General features: G+C 41.7%; 1 protein-coding gene across 9 annotated transcripts in view; it reads left to right on the top strand.

The window, feature by feature from the left end:
• Window positions 1-17,363, top strand: part of LOC119023553 (ERC protein 2-like) — a 162,699-nt gene that overhangs the window by 47,012 nt on the left and 98,324 nt on the right. For all 9 annotated transcript variants that reach the window (XM_037105584.1, XM_037105587.1, XM_037105592.1 and 6 more), the window contains 2 exons: window positions 7,117-7,254; window positions 12,082-12,270. In XM_037105584.1, coding sequence (XP_036961479.1) covers window positions 7,117-7,254; window positions 12,082-12,270 — 327 coding nt within the window. The remainder of the gene's footprint in view (window positions 1-7,116; window positions 7,255-12,081; window positions 12,271-17,363) is intronic.

The following is a 17,363-nucleotide window of genomic DNA, read 5'->3' as shown; positions in this document are numbered from 1 at the left end:
TATTTGAAATGGTTTCAATTCTCAATACTCCGCATTTTGCAATGTGATATGTGCTGCTCTGTTGTGCTGAACACAAAATCATGTTTAGATATTAAAATAATTGGGTTGGGACTTCTAGCTTGATGATGATGATGGCAGCTCTCATCTGTTGAGGAGGTTTTGTCTACAATTCCTTGCAACTCCTGATGTGCAGTTACTTTTTTGTTATTTCAAGTATCACATGTTGCAACTGTTGTTTCAACTCCTTTCATTCGCATTCCATAAATGAAAGTAGAGTTATGATATCTGTAATTTGTTCTTAAATTATAACCTTTGTGAGCCAGATGCCCCAGCCACTGAATAATGAGTTGGATTTTAGTGTTGCCTTCTCTTTTCCTGCTCTATTTAACTTAATTTCTCTCTGTTTCTTTCTTTATGGGTGTTCTGCTTTCCTTTATATTTGATGTTTCTGAGGCTCTGCCTGAGTTGTTAAGATATAATCAAGGTCATGTGAAGTACAAAATATAAAACTTACATCATGCATATTCATCTGCGACCTGGGTGCTTGCTCCTCTGTATTTATAGAGTGTATTTCTCTCTGCTTTTGCGCATGTTTGTGTGTCCGTGCATTTAAATGAGTGTATGTGTGTGTGTGTGTGTGTGTGTGTGTGTGTGTGTGTGTGTGTGTGTGTGTGTGGACACAGAGCACCTTTGTATTTCTAAACAGGCACTGGTGGTTAGAAGCAAGAATTAATGTTTGGGCAGTTGAGAGAAAGCTGCTGCGAGAGTCACAGGCCTCGGTCTTAATCATAGTGAAACCCGTAGAAAATTCTGTCTCTCTCGTTTGCTCTCTTTTCACTTTGACAAAACTTGTGAACCTGTACGATAGGCGAGAACCTGTTTGTTTGGCTTGTTAATGGGGGATCCTGCCTCTGCATGGTCCTTTTTGGTTTGGATAGAAAAGAAAAAAAGCTTTGACCAACAGATCAAAAAAGCCCAGAAGAGGCCTCTTTTTTTTTTATTTTTATTTTTTTTAAACTCTTCCTTGTGACTCTCTTTTGTTTCTCCATGAGGAGGAAACTGTTCCCCGACAGAAAAGAATAATGACCTCTACTTTTCCTTGTTAAGAAACGTGTGGGTGATTTCAGAACCTTTGCTTCTTGACCCTCCCTTCTCTCCCTCCCTCTCTCGGGCACCACTCGTCTTATGAAGTCATCGTGCTCCGTTGCTCTGTTCGATAGCAGACGAGTAATGGCTCCTCGAGCAAAAGCAGCATGACATCAGGAAGGTCATTTGAGGGGAACAGGGCAGAGGTGTCATTTTGCTGCTTTTTTGTGTTACCTTGTCCCCCTATTGCATTCCCAGCCAGTTGACTCAGCTGGTCTGTGGAGCTCTGGTAGGGCTTTATTGTGGCAGTTGCCTTTCAGTAGCAAACTTCATTTGTGTAGTGTAATGATTCCTGACAAATACATGTTTAGCTGCTGCTCTTATCCGGGGAAATTTCCCCAAATGAGGTGTGGAAGATTGAGCATGTAGAAGGTGAAAGTGAAGGCCTTGCTTAATTGCACAAGTGAATTCGGAGAAAACACAATTTTTCGTTCGAGCTGAACTCTGGAGTTGTCACAAGTGGATAAATAGGACTGTTTGCCACATGGGGGCGCCAACTTACACAGTATTCAAGCTCTAACGCATCTGTCAGTCTTGCCCATGTTGCTCTGCTCCACAGGCAGAGAAGGGTAGTGGTGGGACAGGGGTTAAATGAAGTGCAAGCACCCCCTCTTCACACTGGAAAGGTCACTGTCTTCCCTAAGCTTCATGACCAGTCTGTGCGTCTCTTTGAAGAGCCACATCTGAGTGCTCCGGAGCAGGAGGAAGTCCTTTATTAATGTGGGAATCAACAAAACGCTGATTGCACGAGATGGGAACAGTATGCAGGTGTCCATGTTTGAGTATACTGTAACTGACGCACAAGCATAATAAAATTCCAAGTTTAATATGTACATGCTTTGCTTGGATCGCAGTACGTGATTGTGGAGGAGTTAAAGTAGCAGTATGATATTTCCAGAATGTCGTCTTTCATCGTGATTCGGTCTGACTCTGACCTAGATTTCTCTGGGGAAGTACACAGTGTGTTACTACATATTGTTCAGTTTGCGGTTACTGTCCCTCTGTGCACATGTGTGTGGCTATGTGTGTGTGCACAGACGTGTCAGTGCCAGGATCTCTGGGTTTTTACAACTGTCCCTGTCATATTTTCAGAGGCGATGACAAGCATAGAGAAATGAGTTGCCTCTCAGAAAGGGCGACCAATTATTGTTTGGTATTTTTATTGGTCCAGAAGAGTTTTAAAAATACAAATGATTTTTATGGTGGTCACGCTCCACGCTGGTCTCCTTTGTGTTCTGCAGAAATGATTCCTCTGGAGGCCACAGAGTTCTAGCCCTTAGTTTGGATGGAAGACAGACGGGTCGACCGGGTTTGTGGTTCTGCTCCGGAACAAGCTGCTTTTAGATCCCAATTTTTTTTTTTTTCGCCTGAGACACAGGGCCTGATACTGTTTCACCAGCTTCCCTCCCATTACATTAGAAGGCAGCTTGTCCTAATCATGATCAGACTCTCCAGACTGCAAACACAATGACACACCAAGGCTCCCAAAGGATTTCAAAGCCCACTTGAAAGAGAATCAAAATTGTTTTGTTGACAACTATTTACTTTGTAACTTAACATGAATATATGGCAGCTATTGTTTGAGACTTCCCCTCCCTAATTCAAAATATTTGTCACTCTTTTGAGGATAAGTATGAGCCAAATTTCAACATGACCGACCACTTTTAACCCACTAGTTTCTCCAACTAGTTGATATGTTCGGAACTGTAGCCAGCATCACCAAGTTTGTCAGATAATTTGTCCGCCATCATTGTCCCCATATTCCTACGTACTGTACAGGAACTTCTTTTGGTTTCAGAATCTCAGTAATTTCTCATATGGCAGCTGTAAAAGCCCCTCTCTGTATCTTTTCATTTTCATAATTATATCAATAATATTTAGACTAAGACTAACTAAAAATCACTGTTTAATTATTATATGATATAGTTCATTGTGATTTTGTTTCTCTAATGGCAATATCACAGCCCACTTTCAACCCTGGTTTCACCAACAATTTATGAAAAAAAAAATGGCCAGCATCACTGAGTTTATGATAGTTACTCTGTATTATTTGTGAACCATCTTTACTCCCCTAGTTTTTATGTACAATATATTTTCACCTCTGCATAGGAGGTCATGTTTTAACCTGTGTCTGTCAGCAGAATTACACAAAAACTACTGAATGGAATTCCACAAAACTCGGATGAGGAGTGTTTTGGGATTTTTTTTCAATTCTCAGAGAATCCATGCATCAGCATGAATCTGAAGCTGAAAAAATAAGGCATATTTTAAGTGGCTGGTAGCCATGACCGAATACAAATGTGACTCTTGGGCTTTGGCGGAGGTATGCCCTCTACAGAGTACCATTCTAGTTTGTCTTTGTTTTTACATACATATGTTGATGACAGTTAGGCCATTTAACAACTTCTCTGACTACTTTTTAAATTCGTTTTGCTTCTTGTTTTTAGCTTGATGTCTACTTTTACTGTCTGTTGCTGTTTTTGTATACATTCTGTTGTTTTTCTTTTCTATTCATTTCCTTTGTTACATTTGTGCAATATATATTAATTTATAAGTACTATTATTTTGCAAAAATTGCTGACTGACAAATTAAATACGGCTCGGTGATATAGCCTTAAAATTTCTCAGTATTTTTCAGCTGTAATACAATACGCGATATTTATCTTAACATTTTGGAAATTTCCTAAAAAGCACTTCGTAAATACTGGGATTAATCCTCAGATCACAACATTTCCGACAAAATACAATACCTCAATAATAATATTGTGACAGTATTGTAGGGATGACTATTGTTACTTTCACAAAACATTAGCATGATGCGATTTACGATAAATAATCATCAGTAATATGGATTTAATAACTAAGTAGAACAGTCCACTGAATTCAGAAAATGACATCACTTTACTGTGATACAGCCTTTAAAATCAGGAAAAGACATTTATGTCATATCATAATATTCAAATCACAGATGCTGAATAGACTCATATCACAATAACGATATGTATTGTATATACTGCCCAGCACCTAATCACTGGTAATCAAATCTCTACATCCCACCACCTGCTTATGCTTTAGTACTTTACTACTCAGCTGTATTTTGGAGCTACAACTGTGCAAAGTCAAGGTCAGTAAAAGGTAACCACGCATCAACACTCCCTCCTTTAAGGGGAACCTGGTCCCCTCCTATCAGCTCGTTGATAAAGTTATCGGAGTCAAAACAGTACGGCTGTAAACAGTGGGGGGGCCAGTGTGTGGGAGAGGTCTGAGACAGACGTCATGGTTTCTCAGGAGGCAACACACTCGCTGAGAAAGACAGTCCACACCGCAGTGCCTGGCCTATAGAGTCATGGTAGCTGACTATCGTAGGTGGTCTGCTTCAGCGGGAGGTGTGTGTGGTTGGAGAGTGGGATGACATATGCACAGTGGTTAATGATAAAAGCCTGTGTGTGTGCGTGTGTGTGTATGTGTCTGGCTGTGTGTCTTTGTGTGTGGGTGAGATGCGGGAGTATAGTTCGTGGTAGCCGCATACACTGAGAGATAAAATGAATGACTGCTGTTCTCATCATAACAATTGAGCTACTGGGAGGGAGGCCTCTCTCTCTCTCTCGCTCTCTCTCTCCCAGAAAGGCATACGGCTGCCCCGAGCCTCGCCTGTCCACAAAAGGCATTTCTCTCCGTATGTTTTGACTTCTGACAGAATTCCTTGCCCCCTTTCCCATATCCACGGCCATATCCCGTGGCTCGTTCCTCATCCGCCGATATAACGTTTAAGTTGCGTTGAACGTTTTTCTGCCCAATTTCACAGAGGGCCCAGCGACGAGGCTAAATATTTCATCAAGGGGTTGTTATTTCGTGTGACCAGGCCAAAGCAAACTTCAGCCTGGTGAAGAATGTAATCATTTATCTAAGACCAGAGGCGACATGCACAATTCGACCTGAAATAGGGCCATGTGGTGCCCATAGGAACAGGGAGCATGGGTATGCATGAGTGCATGTGCACGTGTTTTTGTGCATATTTAAGGTATGTCAAAGCTACTGACCTAACACAATTAGAGGCCAACACGAGATATTTAGTTTGTTTGCACTTCCTTTATTTACTGCGCATTTGAGGGGTGTTTCACCGGCGCTTCGTGAAGTGGAGATTGTGAGTTACAGTGTGTCTAGCTTCAGCTCTCAAGTGCTTACATCCTTTGGAAAATACACGAAAAGCACCAGTTCAGCCCACACACTTAAAATGAGCAAAACATATGAGAATAAATCAAGAAACCCATGTTATCCTCGCTTCTATCAGTCCGTTTGTCTCTTAAAGTGTCCACCCAAATATCCTATCCAACAGTCATGAATTGCTGGGAATTTTTATATGATTTTGGTGGTGTGAAGCTTTCCCATCATTCCCTTAGGGTTTAATGTCCCTATCGCTTGGGCCGACCTTGCAGAGCCTGTAGCTTGGTTTGTGTAATGACTGTCATTAACCTATCAAGATCTGCCGAAGGGCCCCGGCTGCTTTTTCCCACCCCCCATGCCCCTTTCCCTCCATTGCCAAAACCAAGATGGCTCTTTTAAATCCTCGCCCTTGTCCTCCGGGGAGCAGAGAACACCAAAGTCTGCAGTCTAATTGGATTCATTTGTAAAATAGCTGCAGAGATTTGGACATTATCTATCTATGTACCCATGACTGGAATGCAGCTCATTCTCCCCACTGGACATTTTTACCCTGTCACCATCTCAGTTAAAATGTGGTCTCTCAATGGCCCGAAGTGTTTTTCTTGTTTTTATTGGATTCTCATGTTCATTAAATAATGAAATCTTTTCAGTGCATGTGCCTTTCTTTTGTACCACACAAGCCCTGATCTGAGAAAGGACCACTTGGGTCAAATGTGGTATTAATGCTTTGCAGCAGGGAGTGAATGGCGCTTTGTCTGTCTGTAGAAAAAAAAAAAAAAAAAACACTAAAGAAGACGGAGCTGGAGACAGGAAAATATATGCTCCATGCCAATCGGTCCGGGGAATCTCAGGGAGTCCAGCAACTTCTTATATTCAGCCTCCCTTTTGTAGAGGATATTAATCAGCATTTAAAGGGAATGTAGATTGAGCTTCTAGAAAGTATAAGCCACAAGCAAGTCACCATGTCCTGTCACCAGATGTGCTGTCCCTTTGTAACTAATTTGTAGACCCTCTGGAGTTTCATTGCACTGCGTCCTGCCCCAGCTGCATCTGCTAGTGTTTTGTTTGGGACAGCCCAGAGCGTTTTGTGTTTGTGCCTGAGCATGTGTCTTTGTGTGTGTTTGCGTTCTGTTTTGCGGATGTTCATCAGATAAAGGCAGTTGAGCACCACAACTGGCTATTACACCACCACTTTAGCGACATGAGGTTAGCCACAGAAAGGCAGATGCAGAGAAACGGTCGCGTAATTCGATGTGCTGATTTAACTCTTTGTATAATACCACTGAAGTGGTCCTGAAACTGATCTGGTCACACTATCCATGGGTTTTCTTATTAGCACCTCTCTACTAAGTCTTCAACTCAGCAGTAAAGTTCTCCCTTCTTGGATCCGCGCATAATTGTCTTGACCCAAGCTGTACAGTAGAGGCTTTCATAGCTGCTCATCTATAAGTTGCCAGGCCAGAATGGAAGACATTACCGCAGGAAATTGGAGAATGCAGCCAGAGGCCACAGACAGTTTTCGGTGTCTAGATTCATCTTGGCAATGAATTTGCAGTCAATGGGATGATTCCTTTTTGTTTTTCTTTGGTACCCAAAGGTCTCCACTCATGATAGTCCAGCTGGGTACATTAAACAAATTCAAAAGGTTTAAAAAGGCATTTTACTTGTCATCTTCTATCCTGTCAGGTTCATCTAAACTTTCCTACTGTGGTTCTATTAATTTATGATTATGTGCTTGTTACACATCAACCTGCTCCTAACCTCAACTCCTCTCTTCTGTATATATCCCTGTTCTTCTCTCTCCAGATTGAGAACCTGTTGGAGCAGTTAAAGGATAAGGACAAACAGCTGGCTGGGTTGCGGGAAAGGGTCCAGGGCCTTCAGACTGACTCCAGCAACACAGACACAGCCCTGGCCACACTAGAGGAAGCCTTATCAGAAAAGGTACACAACGAAGGGAGGGAGGGATGAGGGGCGGGTGAGGATGGCCTTGTCACAGAAAGCCAGAGTTAGAGCTGGAGGCCAGGAAAAGCTGACGGCAACTGGCTGAGAAAAGAGATTTGAGGTGAGGGCCGAGGTAGATAGACAGTGCACTCAGAATAGTTAGAATAGTTGCTGGATTGGATTGCGTGAATAATTACGCACGCTATTAATGAGGGGACTTAAACTTGTTTGTCAGGTGTAGACAATAAAATCTCACAAAATGAAACCATTAGAGAACCCCTTGGTGTGGAAACTTTTATCCATCGAGGCACACCGGTCTTTCAGGAAGCAGGTATTCGGCCCCCGGCTCAGTTAAGTTGCGTGCTTTTCCGTGACTCACTGCAATAATTTACTGACACAGCCTTCTAATTTATAGACTTTGGGCCACACTAGATGAGGTCCACTCTGAAAACAGTAAGGGAGAGAAGGAGGCACCAGGAGAAGGGAGGTCTAAGGTGAGCATAGACAGAGGATTAGTCCCTGTCTGTAACTGTGCTGAACATAGGGAGGGAATGATCTATAGAATAAGGGGAGGATAGAAGTTTTGAAAGGGGGAGGAATGGAGGGATGGAAAAGTGGAATGGCAGAAGAGGCACAGCCCTGATGGAAGAGGTGGCCTCAGAATTAAGGGAGGGAGAGGTCAAGGAATGCAAGGGTGGAGGCAGAGTAAAAAATTAGTAACTTCTGCAAGACATATGAAGGACGCAGAGAAAGAACAGAGCTTGCAAGAGAAATGCAATTACAAGGCATCAGATGGGAATTCTGTAACTGATAATACAGATGCACACATCCAGAGGAATAACAACAGTGACCATGAGTGAACATAATTAAAGAGACTGTTCAGACTTGATGTGCTGTAAAGTCCTGTTCTAATGTTGGTAAAATAAGGAAGTTTGTATCTGAAATCCAACCTTATCAAGTGGCACCAACACTGGCAAATACATTTATATATCAATATCTGGCTTTTTTTTTAAAACTGGATATCCTGGCCTCAGTAAGACACATCGCAGAGCTGCAACTGCCACGTGCATCTAGGTGAACTAAGCAGACTCTCTCCACATGGCTGGATGTTGGTCGTAAACATCCAACATTTGTTGTTTTCTGGCAACACCAGAGAGCAGCTGGTCTCCATATAGCTTCACATCAACACTTCGGAGCTAGCATGCGGAGCTAACACTAAAAGATGAATGCCTCGCTGGCCACTGTGGTGTTTTTGTTTTTAGTAAAATGACCTGTGTTTCATCACACAGATTATTTACCCAATAAAACCCCAGTGATTTTATTATATTTCTGGGTAAATCAGGGTCTCTCGGGAATTTGGAATGATATTTGCTAATGGAGATTTTTTTTTTTGTCTTGTCTACACAAGTCGTTAGTGTCCATGTGTTTATGAATTTGCACTCATGGTTACAGGATGCTGGTGATTTCTAATTGGAAACAGGCTTGAACCTCAGAGCAGACGGTATGACTTTACAGAACTGACCATGACCGTGGAGATGCTGAATCCTGGCAGCGCTACCTTGAACTGACTGGCTCGATTACAGAGTGACTCGATCTTGCTCAGCTTTGTTGCATGTTTAAAGTTTGCTGCTTGCACACATTTGTTGGTACTATGGTCTAAAAAACGATCACTTTGGCACAGCAGGCTTAAAAATGATTCCCATTTACATATTTGTTTCTACTACAGGCTAAAAGATGGATGTTAGTTTACTTTTTGCTGGCACTTGCTGCAGCTTTATATAGTTCCCCATTTGGGACAGATGTGGATGTCCAGCTGCACCGCTTGTTTTCCAGTGGCTGGAAATTGGCTCCAATGTGCACATAATCTATGTGTGTGTATCTGTTGTTTTATATTTCTGTTTTAAACTTTAGCTTGTGTTAGCCCATTCTCTGACCTGCCACTTGAGTTAGAGACTACAGAGACCCGCTCAATAGAAAATATTCTAAAGGAGCTTTCATGACAAATTCTTGTGGTTCATCTAACTGCTCAGTTAGAACTACACATAAGAAGAAATAAATGCTGTTTCATTCATACATTTTCTTTTAATTTGACCATGTTCAGTTGGATCTTGCAGACAAAACTCTGTTTTTTAAGGAGCTCTCATTGAATCTTAACAGTGAAAAGGACTCTGAGAGAGTTTGTAGTTGTGTAGGAAGCTCCGATAGTAAATGTCACTGGCATGAGTGTTCGGAGTAACATTGATTAATATAAGGTTTTGATATCCACACAGTACGCCTGCATGAATATGATTACATGTTACTGGCTACAGCTGTGACTGAGTCAGTCATTGTGAAACATATTGTAAACAGCTGTTGCTGATTTTTGTGTGCGACTTCAGTGCTCCGTCTGAAGTAACAGCTACGCTCCATTTCAACCAGGGATACTTTTATTATAGTTTCATTTTGTAGCAAATGGTTACACAGTTAGATTTGGCTGGTATCTCTGCTTTTTATGTGAGCTCTCAATGAGTTTGAGCTGTGACGATCTGTGACTAGGCCAACCCCAGAGACAGTGGCCACCTCGCGTATGTGTATGTAATCTTTTGTTAAAACGGATGTATAATTTATGAACCAGTTTCAGGGTAATACTATTAGAACAGCCCTAAACAAGCATATATTGCAGTTTCAGTTGACTGCTAGTAAAGCCCATCTCACCTGAGATGTTGTTGCCACATCTTTAGATGAGTCAGTGTTTGTGAATCGTGTCTCAAGCAGCTGATGCCAGACAGCCAATAAAAGTGCGACTTTAGTGCCCTGCCTGGACTGATGCTGTTCTTCATTAGTGGCATTCAAAGGTGAGGTTAGAAGTCGGGCAAAGTTCAAACATTTTGAAATCAGAGCATTGCCACTCAGTGATTTTCAGCAGCTCTGTTTGGTGGATACAACTTTGGTTGTAAAAATAGCAACAACGCTTATTTGCAAGAAAATAACTTGCAGTTTTTTACATGGTGTTAAGTAATTTCACACAAATGACACATGAGAGAAAAGCTGAAGCAGTGACTGAGTTCTAGAGGTATAAAATGGTAAAATGTGTGTGTGTGTGTGTGTGTGTGTGTGTGTGTGTGTGTGTGTGTGTGTGTGTGTGTGTGCGTGTGTGTGTCTCTGATGAATTAGGGTGCTGTTATTTTCTTTGTGTTGAATTCTCTGTTGTCTATTAACTGACAAGATGTTGTCTGATGTGTGCTTCATTCCTTTCGGGCCAGTGCAGCACAGAGATGTTTTCACTTAAAATGATCTTTTATCACCTAAATTTGTTTTTGTTGCCGACAGACTTTGAAATGAATAGCATAATGGCACAATAAACTGTAAATCCTTTTTCTGCCACGGCCCATCTGTTTACCCAGAAACCACTTCTGATGCAGCCTACATATAATTCAGCTGTGATGAGGAGAGCGTTGGCGAGCTTTTCAGACTTTTGTGGTCATCACAGGGTGTGTGTAATGTGTTTACAAGAGTGAGTGTGTGTGTTGCTAATCACACACCCTGTCACAAACCTGCTCTTGGAGCCAGTCGCTAGCCACAGTGCTGTGGTTCTAATTAACAGGCGAGGGCATTGTGCCTAAGCTGAACCCTACTCTTTGGTGTGTTTGTGTGTGTGTGTTTGTGTGTGTGTGTGTGTGTGTGTGTGTGTGTGTGTGTGTGTGTGTGTGTGTGTGTGTGTGTGTGTGTGTGTGTGTGTGTGTGTGTGTGTGTCTTTGTTATGTTTACATGTGCTCCACACATCAGCCTCATATAGGCAGGTTTTATTATCACATCCTGGTCTCTTTCCCTAAACCCCAAACATCCTAGAGATATTTCATAATGTGGGGAAAACACCCAGGACCTATTAACCATGTGGTCTCTCTCACTCTTTTCTCTTTCTCTTTCTCTCTCCCTGGCCCACTCGTCCAAAGCCCACTATGAACTGTGTTTGTGTGCCAGGTCTAGTTAGTGGGTGTATTTGTCCAATTACCCGGGGGTTTAAAGCTGCCAATCATGCGGCGATGCCACATCGTAAAGCCTCATTGCTGAGCTGTGCTCCGTGCCTAAATAAACACCTGAGTAAACACCTTGATAATCACTTCAATCCACACCTAAACACACACACATATACACTTTAACACACACCTACTACACACACCTTGAATTCTCTGCCACCCATGGTGTGGACCTGGTCTCAGACCGATGCCCGACGCCGTGGTCCTCCCGCTGTCCCAGGTGATTAGAGAATAGTGAAAATTATGGTGTAAACATTCCAACTTGGTTTATCAGAAGGCAGAGTTGTGAGGAAGTGATCTACAGTACTCTCCAATCCATTCTCAATAAATCTGCCTCTGTCCCTCAACTCTTCTCCTCCTTTCTCCTCCTCTCACTCTGTTCTACTTGGCTCTAATCTCCTCATGTCCCTGCAATTATTTATGGTAGTATTATTTATAACAGGCATTTATGAATTTGTCTTTGGCGTGACTTTGTGAAGCATGCTGGTGAGCCCATTCAGCAAGAGACTGGTTCAAAATTGTCAATAATGATAGGAAAGAACTGCAGTCACAAAGGACTGACAATCTTTTGCCCACTGGAAATTAAAAAAAAAAAAAAAAATCATAGTGATATATATATATATATATATATATATATATATATATATATATATATATATATATATATATATATATATATATTAAAAAATCTTCAATTCTTAAGAACTTTTATATGGCTGATATCTGTTTATACTTTGTTCTTTATTCTTATACTCACCTCTCACCAAATGTTGTTTTCCCTTGTTCTTTTTTTTTCATCTCGCTATCTCAGGAGCGGGTGATTGAGAATTTGCGCGAGCAGAAGGAGAGGGAGGACAGGGTTCGGCTGGACGAGCTGGAAAAGATGAGGAAGGAGAACCAAGAATTAAAGGACAGACTTTCAGCAGTGCAGCCCCAGAAAATTTCCCAGAGTCAGCCTTTGAATTCCAGCTTGACACAGAACCAAAGGCCTGATGGAGAGGTCAGTATGGATGCTGTAATGTAGTACCTTAAAGGAGACCTATTATGCTATTTCATCTTTTTCCTTCCCTTCTTGTGTAGGGTCTTGTGTGTAAACATCTTGAAAGTTGAAAAGTTTGCACCCACAGAAGCTCCTCCCCAAACAGTTGCATAATTTGTGCCTAGCAGTGAGTTTGGCACGTACGAATTGGTTCAGCACAGTTGCTCTGTTGTTAGCAATGCAGGGTCAGGCATGTGTGAATTGACCAATCAGAGGAGACGGGATTTTGGAGACAAGCCTTAAAGAGACAGGAGTTAAAACAGTGCATTTCTGAGAGATGAGGAATACAGTGCTGCAGCACTGGACAGTATGAGAAAACTCATGTCTTTACTGAACATTAAATAATGTAAACTTATTCTAGCAGTAACCCAAAATAGAATTATGAACCTGAAAACAAGCATAATATGTCTCTTTGAAACTGGCAATAAACAAGCAACAGTGTGAAACTTTCAGGAAAAAGATATGCAGTCCAGTTAGTCAGTGAGGAATTGAGGCAGCCTCTTGGATGGGAGGTGAAATGTCTTCAAGAAACAAATCCAGTTGCCTATGATACAGAACAGAATACAGCAGGACCAAGATTTCTGATTGTTGAGTCTCATCCCCAGATCATAAAATACGGATGCTTTGGGTTGGTGGCCCAGGTTCGCCACTTAACAATAATCTATTTTTCTCCCCAGGATTACTTTAAAGGTGACACGGTGTTGTTTTAATGTATCATTATGAAGTAAATATTGATGGCACAATGTAATGTCTATAGAATAACACAGCTTTTAAACTGGTCCTATGAAAATGCCACTGGGCATGAAAACTCCTAGAAGAAAAACAAAGTTGTGTTGTTAGTTGTTGCTAATCAGAGGAAAAGGGAAACAATCCAGCTGTCTTCATGACAGTGGCACTAACAATAATTACTTGGAAACGCAAGGGGGAGTTGTCTGTTTCTACTTTAAGAATCGCTGTTAGATTTAAAATATCTGAAATAACCCAAAACAAAATATACATGGTTAAAACAGTTTGCATGTTGATACAAGTTACACTCTGAGTCTGGTATGTGTGTGTGGACTGGAGACAGCCATTAATATTTCATCGTTATCTGCATCATAACAGACTTGCACACTCTGCAACTCTTGTGCCAATGCCAAAGTGTCATTTCACAGACATCATAAAACAAATAATAACAAGTACCTTTTCTCAGAACCTTTTACTGCTTTAACACTTCAAACGAACATTGTGACACTTTATGATTATTTTTTATTGTACAAAAAGAATTAAAAGAATTTACCTTTACAGCCACACTGCAGTGGTTGTAATATGCTACTTGTACCCTGTATTTACACTGCTAACATTTACAGTAACAGTAATTTCACCCTCTTACCTCCCTGTGAGCATCCACAATATTGTCAGCAACTCTCTAGCAAAGGGCCTGCTTGCACTTTGTCCTGCAGGATAAAGGGATGAATTAAGAGAGAGTGATTTATGGACGTAAAAGATCCCTCGATCCCCTTTCGGGTGCCAAGTCAGAGGCCTTGCTGTCTTTTCTCTCTCTTTTTTTCTTTCCTCTCGCAGGCATACAAGCCAGGACAGACTCTCGCCCTGCCAGAATTTATGAGAATGTTTTCTTTTATACTCATAAAAAGCATACACACATCTCATTCCTGTGAAATGATATCTTGTTGAATTTTGATGCGGCACCACATGAAAGGGACAGCAGCTCAGTGTCTCTTTGTAGCGAGCAGATTCGTACTCCGACAGAAGTGTTGCCATAATTGGACTATTTTGTGTGCTCGGCAGCAATCAGACCTGTTATGTAAACTTACAGCTTCTTCAAAAAGACAGATGATGCTTGCATGTTTATTTTTTGTGAGTACGTGCGTGTGTGGCTGTACATGCCAGCGCATACACACCTGGTGGTGTGTGTTTGTGCCGACGTGTGAATGTCTGAATGTGTTTCGTGTGTTTGATCCCATTGTGGTGCAGTGGAGTGTGAAAGGTTGTGAGGCTGTAATACTCAGTGGGTCAGAGGTAAACTGACATGGTGCCTGAGATTAAAATCTGATCAAACTAACCTACCACGAACACAAAACACATCCACACGCGCACATTCACTTCAGCACTGTCAGCCAGTGTGTGACCTGATTTTATACTGATGGCCACCTTTGGTTTGAATCCAGCATTTGCGAAACTTGAAATAGTCAAATGATTAAACAGAAAGGCCCTGGTGAAAGCCTGCACTTTGTCACGACCATGAAAAATAAAAAGTCATGATACAAAGTGGATCATTCCCACTAATTCTGAAATATAACATTTGTCAAAATAATTGCAATTTGATTTTTTTTTTTTTACCATATTGTGCAGCCCTACTCAACAGCACATACTTCTGTCTCAATCCTAAGAAAAAAAGAAAAGTAAAATAGTCTATGCGACCATATCTTAAACTGTACTTAACACAAGAATCTGGCTGATGAGGGTTGCAATTGAAGGCTTAATTTGGATGCAGCTTTAGTGCACCAATTTGCCGCCTCCATCTCAGTGTGAATTGCTTGGAGGCGGCGAGGGGTGATATTTTGCTCTGGCACTGAAATGCCTCTGGAGGTGTTTTGGCGAACCACTGCAGCGGAGACGATGCATCTTCTCCTGTGTGAAAAGGGCTACTGTCATGTGGATTTAGTGGTAGAGCTAGCTATGTGGATGCAGATTGCAACCAATTGAACATCCCTCATTTCACCCTCCCTTTTCTAGAGCCAGTGTTTGGTTTGTCCATTCTAGGTTGCTGTAGAAACATGGCAGTGCAACATGGCAAACTCCATGAAGGATGTAACGTTACAAAAACACAAGAAATTGTCTGTTCATTATGAATATTATATTGCATTTTACCCGTAAATCATGTGAAATCCTACACACTGGATGTTTAATGCTGCTATAATATTGCAGTAGGTGGATGAAATGGTTGCACCTCCAAAATGTCAGCCCAGTAAATGCTTTTGACATGGATAGATTGATCCAACAGATGTGTGAGAGGCCTCCTCATTTGATGTTATTCACAAATACTTCCAAAAATGGAGAGACTTCTTGCCTGACAGTGATGATCTGTAGCCATTTACCTCTAATGCAGATGTAGCACCTGTGGTTGCCACGAGGTCGTGTACACACAGTGGCCCACTCACTGTATCTGCAGATGTTTGTATTACAGACTCAGTCAAGCTGTTAGCAGAGCTTTTCATCTTGACCTCAGAGCTCTGTTGACTTCACTGCATCCTCATCCTCTTCTCATAAAACAGTATTTGTTGATTCCAAGGTTAATAAAGGACTTCTGGAACTAAACACTTGCTCTTCAAAGAGGAGCACAGTAAAGATCCTCGGGGAAAGCGGTGACCTTTTCCAGAGAGGGTAGGACTGAGTCAGCATGAAGGCACCACACCTCAGCTCCATTGAAAAGGCCGGTCTTTTCAAACAGGCAGATGTCATATCCATTTACCCTTTTTTTGTAGTTTTTTTTCTCTCTCTCTCTTTTTATTTCTTGTTGCTGTCTTTTTCTTTTTGATGATAACATCAAGATCCGATGTTGATTTTTGCCCTGACAGACAAACAATGACATCCACTGGTGTCATATCTAAATAGAGACAGATCTCTTTAGGAACTTTTTGTAAATGCTCCCCAGCCTCACCTTGGCCAGGCATCCTCTGACCAGTAGTTTAATAACCCAGTGCAGATCCTGGTGGCCACACATATTTAACTTATTTGTAATATTTACACTTAAGAGACATTTCCAGGAATGTTGATAATAATTTCGGTGACCATATATGTAATCGTATCTTTACAGGCCTCCCCCCTCCTGTCATAATATCACAAATTCCTGTTGGACCCTCCGTGCACTCAGCCCCTGCTTTCTTCCTGTCTGTGTTTTCCCCTAAAAGAACATAACAAACTCTGGTCCACTTAGGCCTAATGCATTTTGTGCAAGCTAAGATTGGGTTGGATGTGTGTGCACAAGTGTGTGAGGCTAGGTGTGGAGGTAATGGGGGTGAGCATGAGGTAAACAATGACTCCGCTCGCCCTCCAGAGGGCTGAGTGTTGCCTTTTTTTCCCAGCATTTAATCCTTAGTACAGGCACATGTGAGCACGCATACAGTGACTAGCTTATGGGGCTCTAAGGTCACATTGTGACACTTACTGTATATTGTACAGCAGGCTAGTCAAACTCAGTTCCATGACACATATAGGCATGTTGAATGCTTAGTACACAGACCAACACAGTCCAATGCTACAGCAATGTCATGGTTGATATTTTGAAAGCACTTAAACATGACACTCTTGATCAGTATTGTGTGGCAAAAATTAAAGAGCCAGGCAAAAATGTTCTAATTATGCTTTTTGGAAAAGGTTTTAGTAATCTCCATGGTAACCAGACATCATCCTCCAACCGCCGAATTGACTACCTCATCGCAGTGTGCGACAGAATATGACTGTTACTGTGACAGAACACATGTACACAGGTGCGCAACATGAACAGTTTTTTTATTTTTCGAATGCATGACATTTTTGTCAGGCAACACTTATTAAAAGTGTCAAGCGCCCTGCCATAAGTCAGGCTTTGTAGCTTTCAAACATTTAGTTGTGCTCCATATGCTGCGCCCATGGCTATCTCTCCAATATGCGGGGGGCCTACTTGTGTATTGGGTTTATCTGGTGGGTTTCTCGTAATTGGAAAGAGGTATTTGTTCGGATTGGCGAGTTGTAATAGTTAACAGACACTCCTCTTAGTTTTTTTTGTAATGACAGACCCATGCAGAGCTACATGCACAGTCCCAGACTTATGTAGACTTGACGAGAAATTGCTCAACGTGCGTGCGCGTTCGTGCATGCTCACTTGATGATGTTTAAACGAGTGGCCTCAGCTGTTTCAACAAGTTAAACAATCTTCGCAAACACAGTAGACAGAGAGAAGTAAAGACCCAGAGAAAGAGGGAGAAGTAAGAGAAAGATAATTCTAGGTTACAAACTTCCTCTGGGATATTTTTCTCAGAGAACAAAGAATTCATCAGTGCTGGTGCTTCTTT

This window comes from Acanthopagrus latus, chromosome 7 (assembly GCF_904848185.1).
Source record: "Acanthopagrus latus isolate v.2019 chromosome 7, fAcaLat1.1, whole genome shotgun sequence".
Lineage (NCBI taxonomy): Eukaryota > Metazoa > Chordata > Actinopteri > Spariformes > Sparidae > Acanthopagrus > Acanthopagrus latus.
This window is presented reverse-complemented; position numbering and strand designations above follow the sequence as displayed.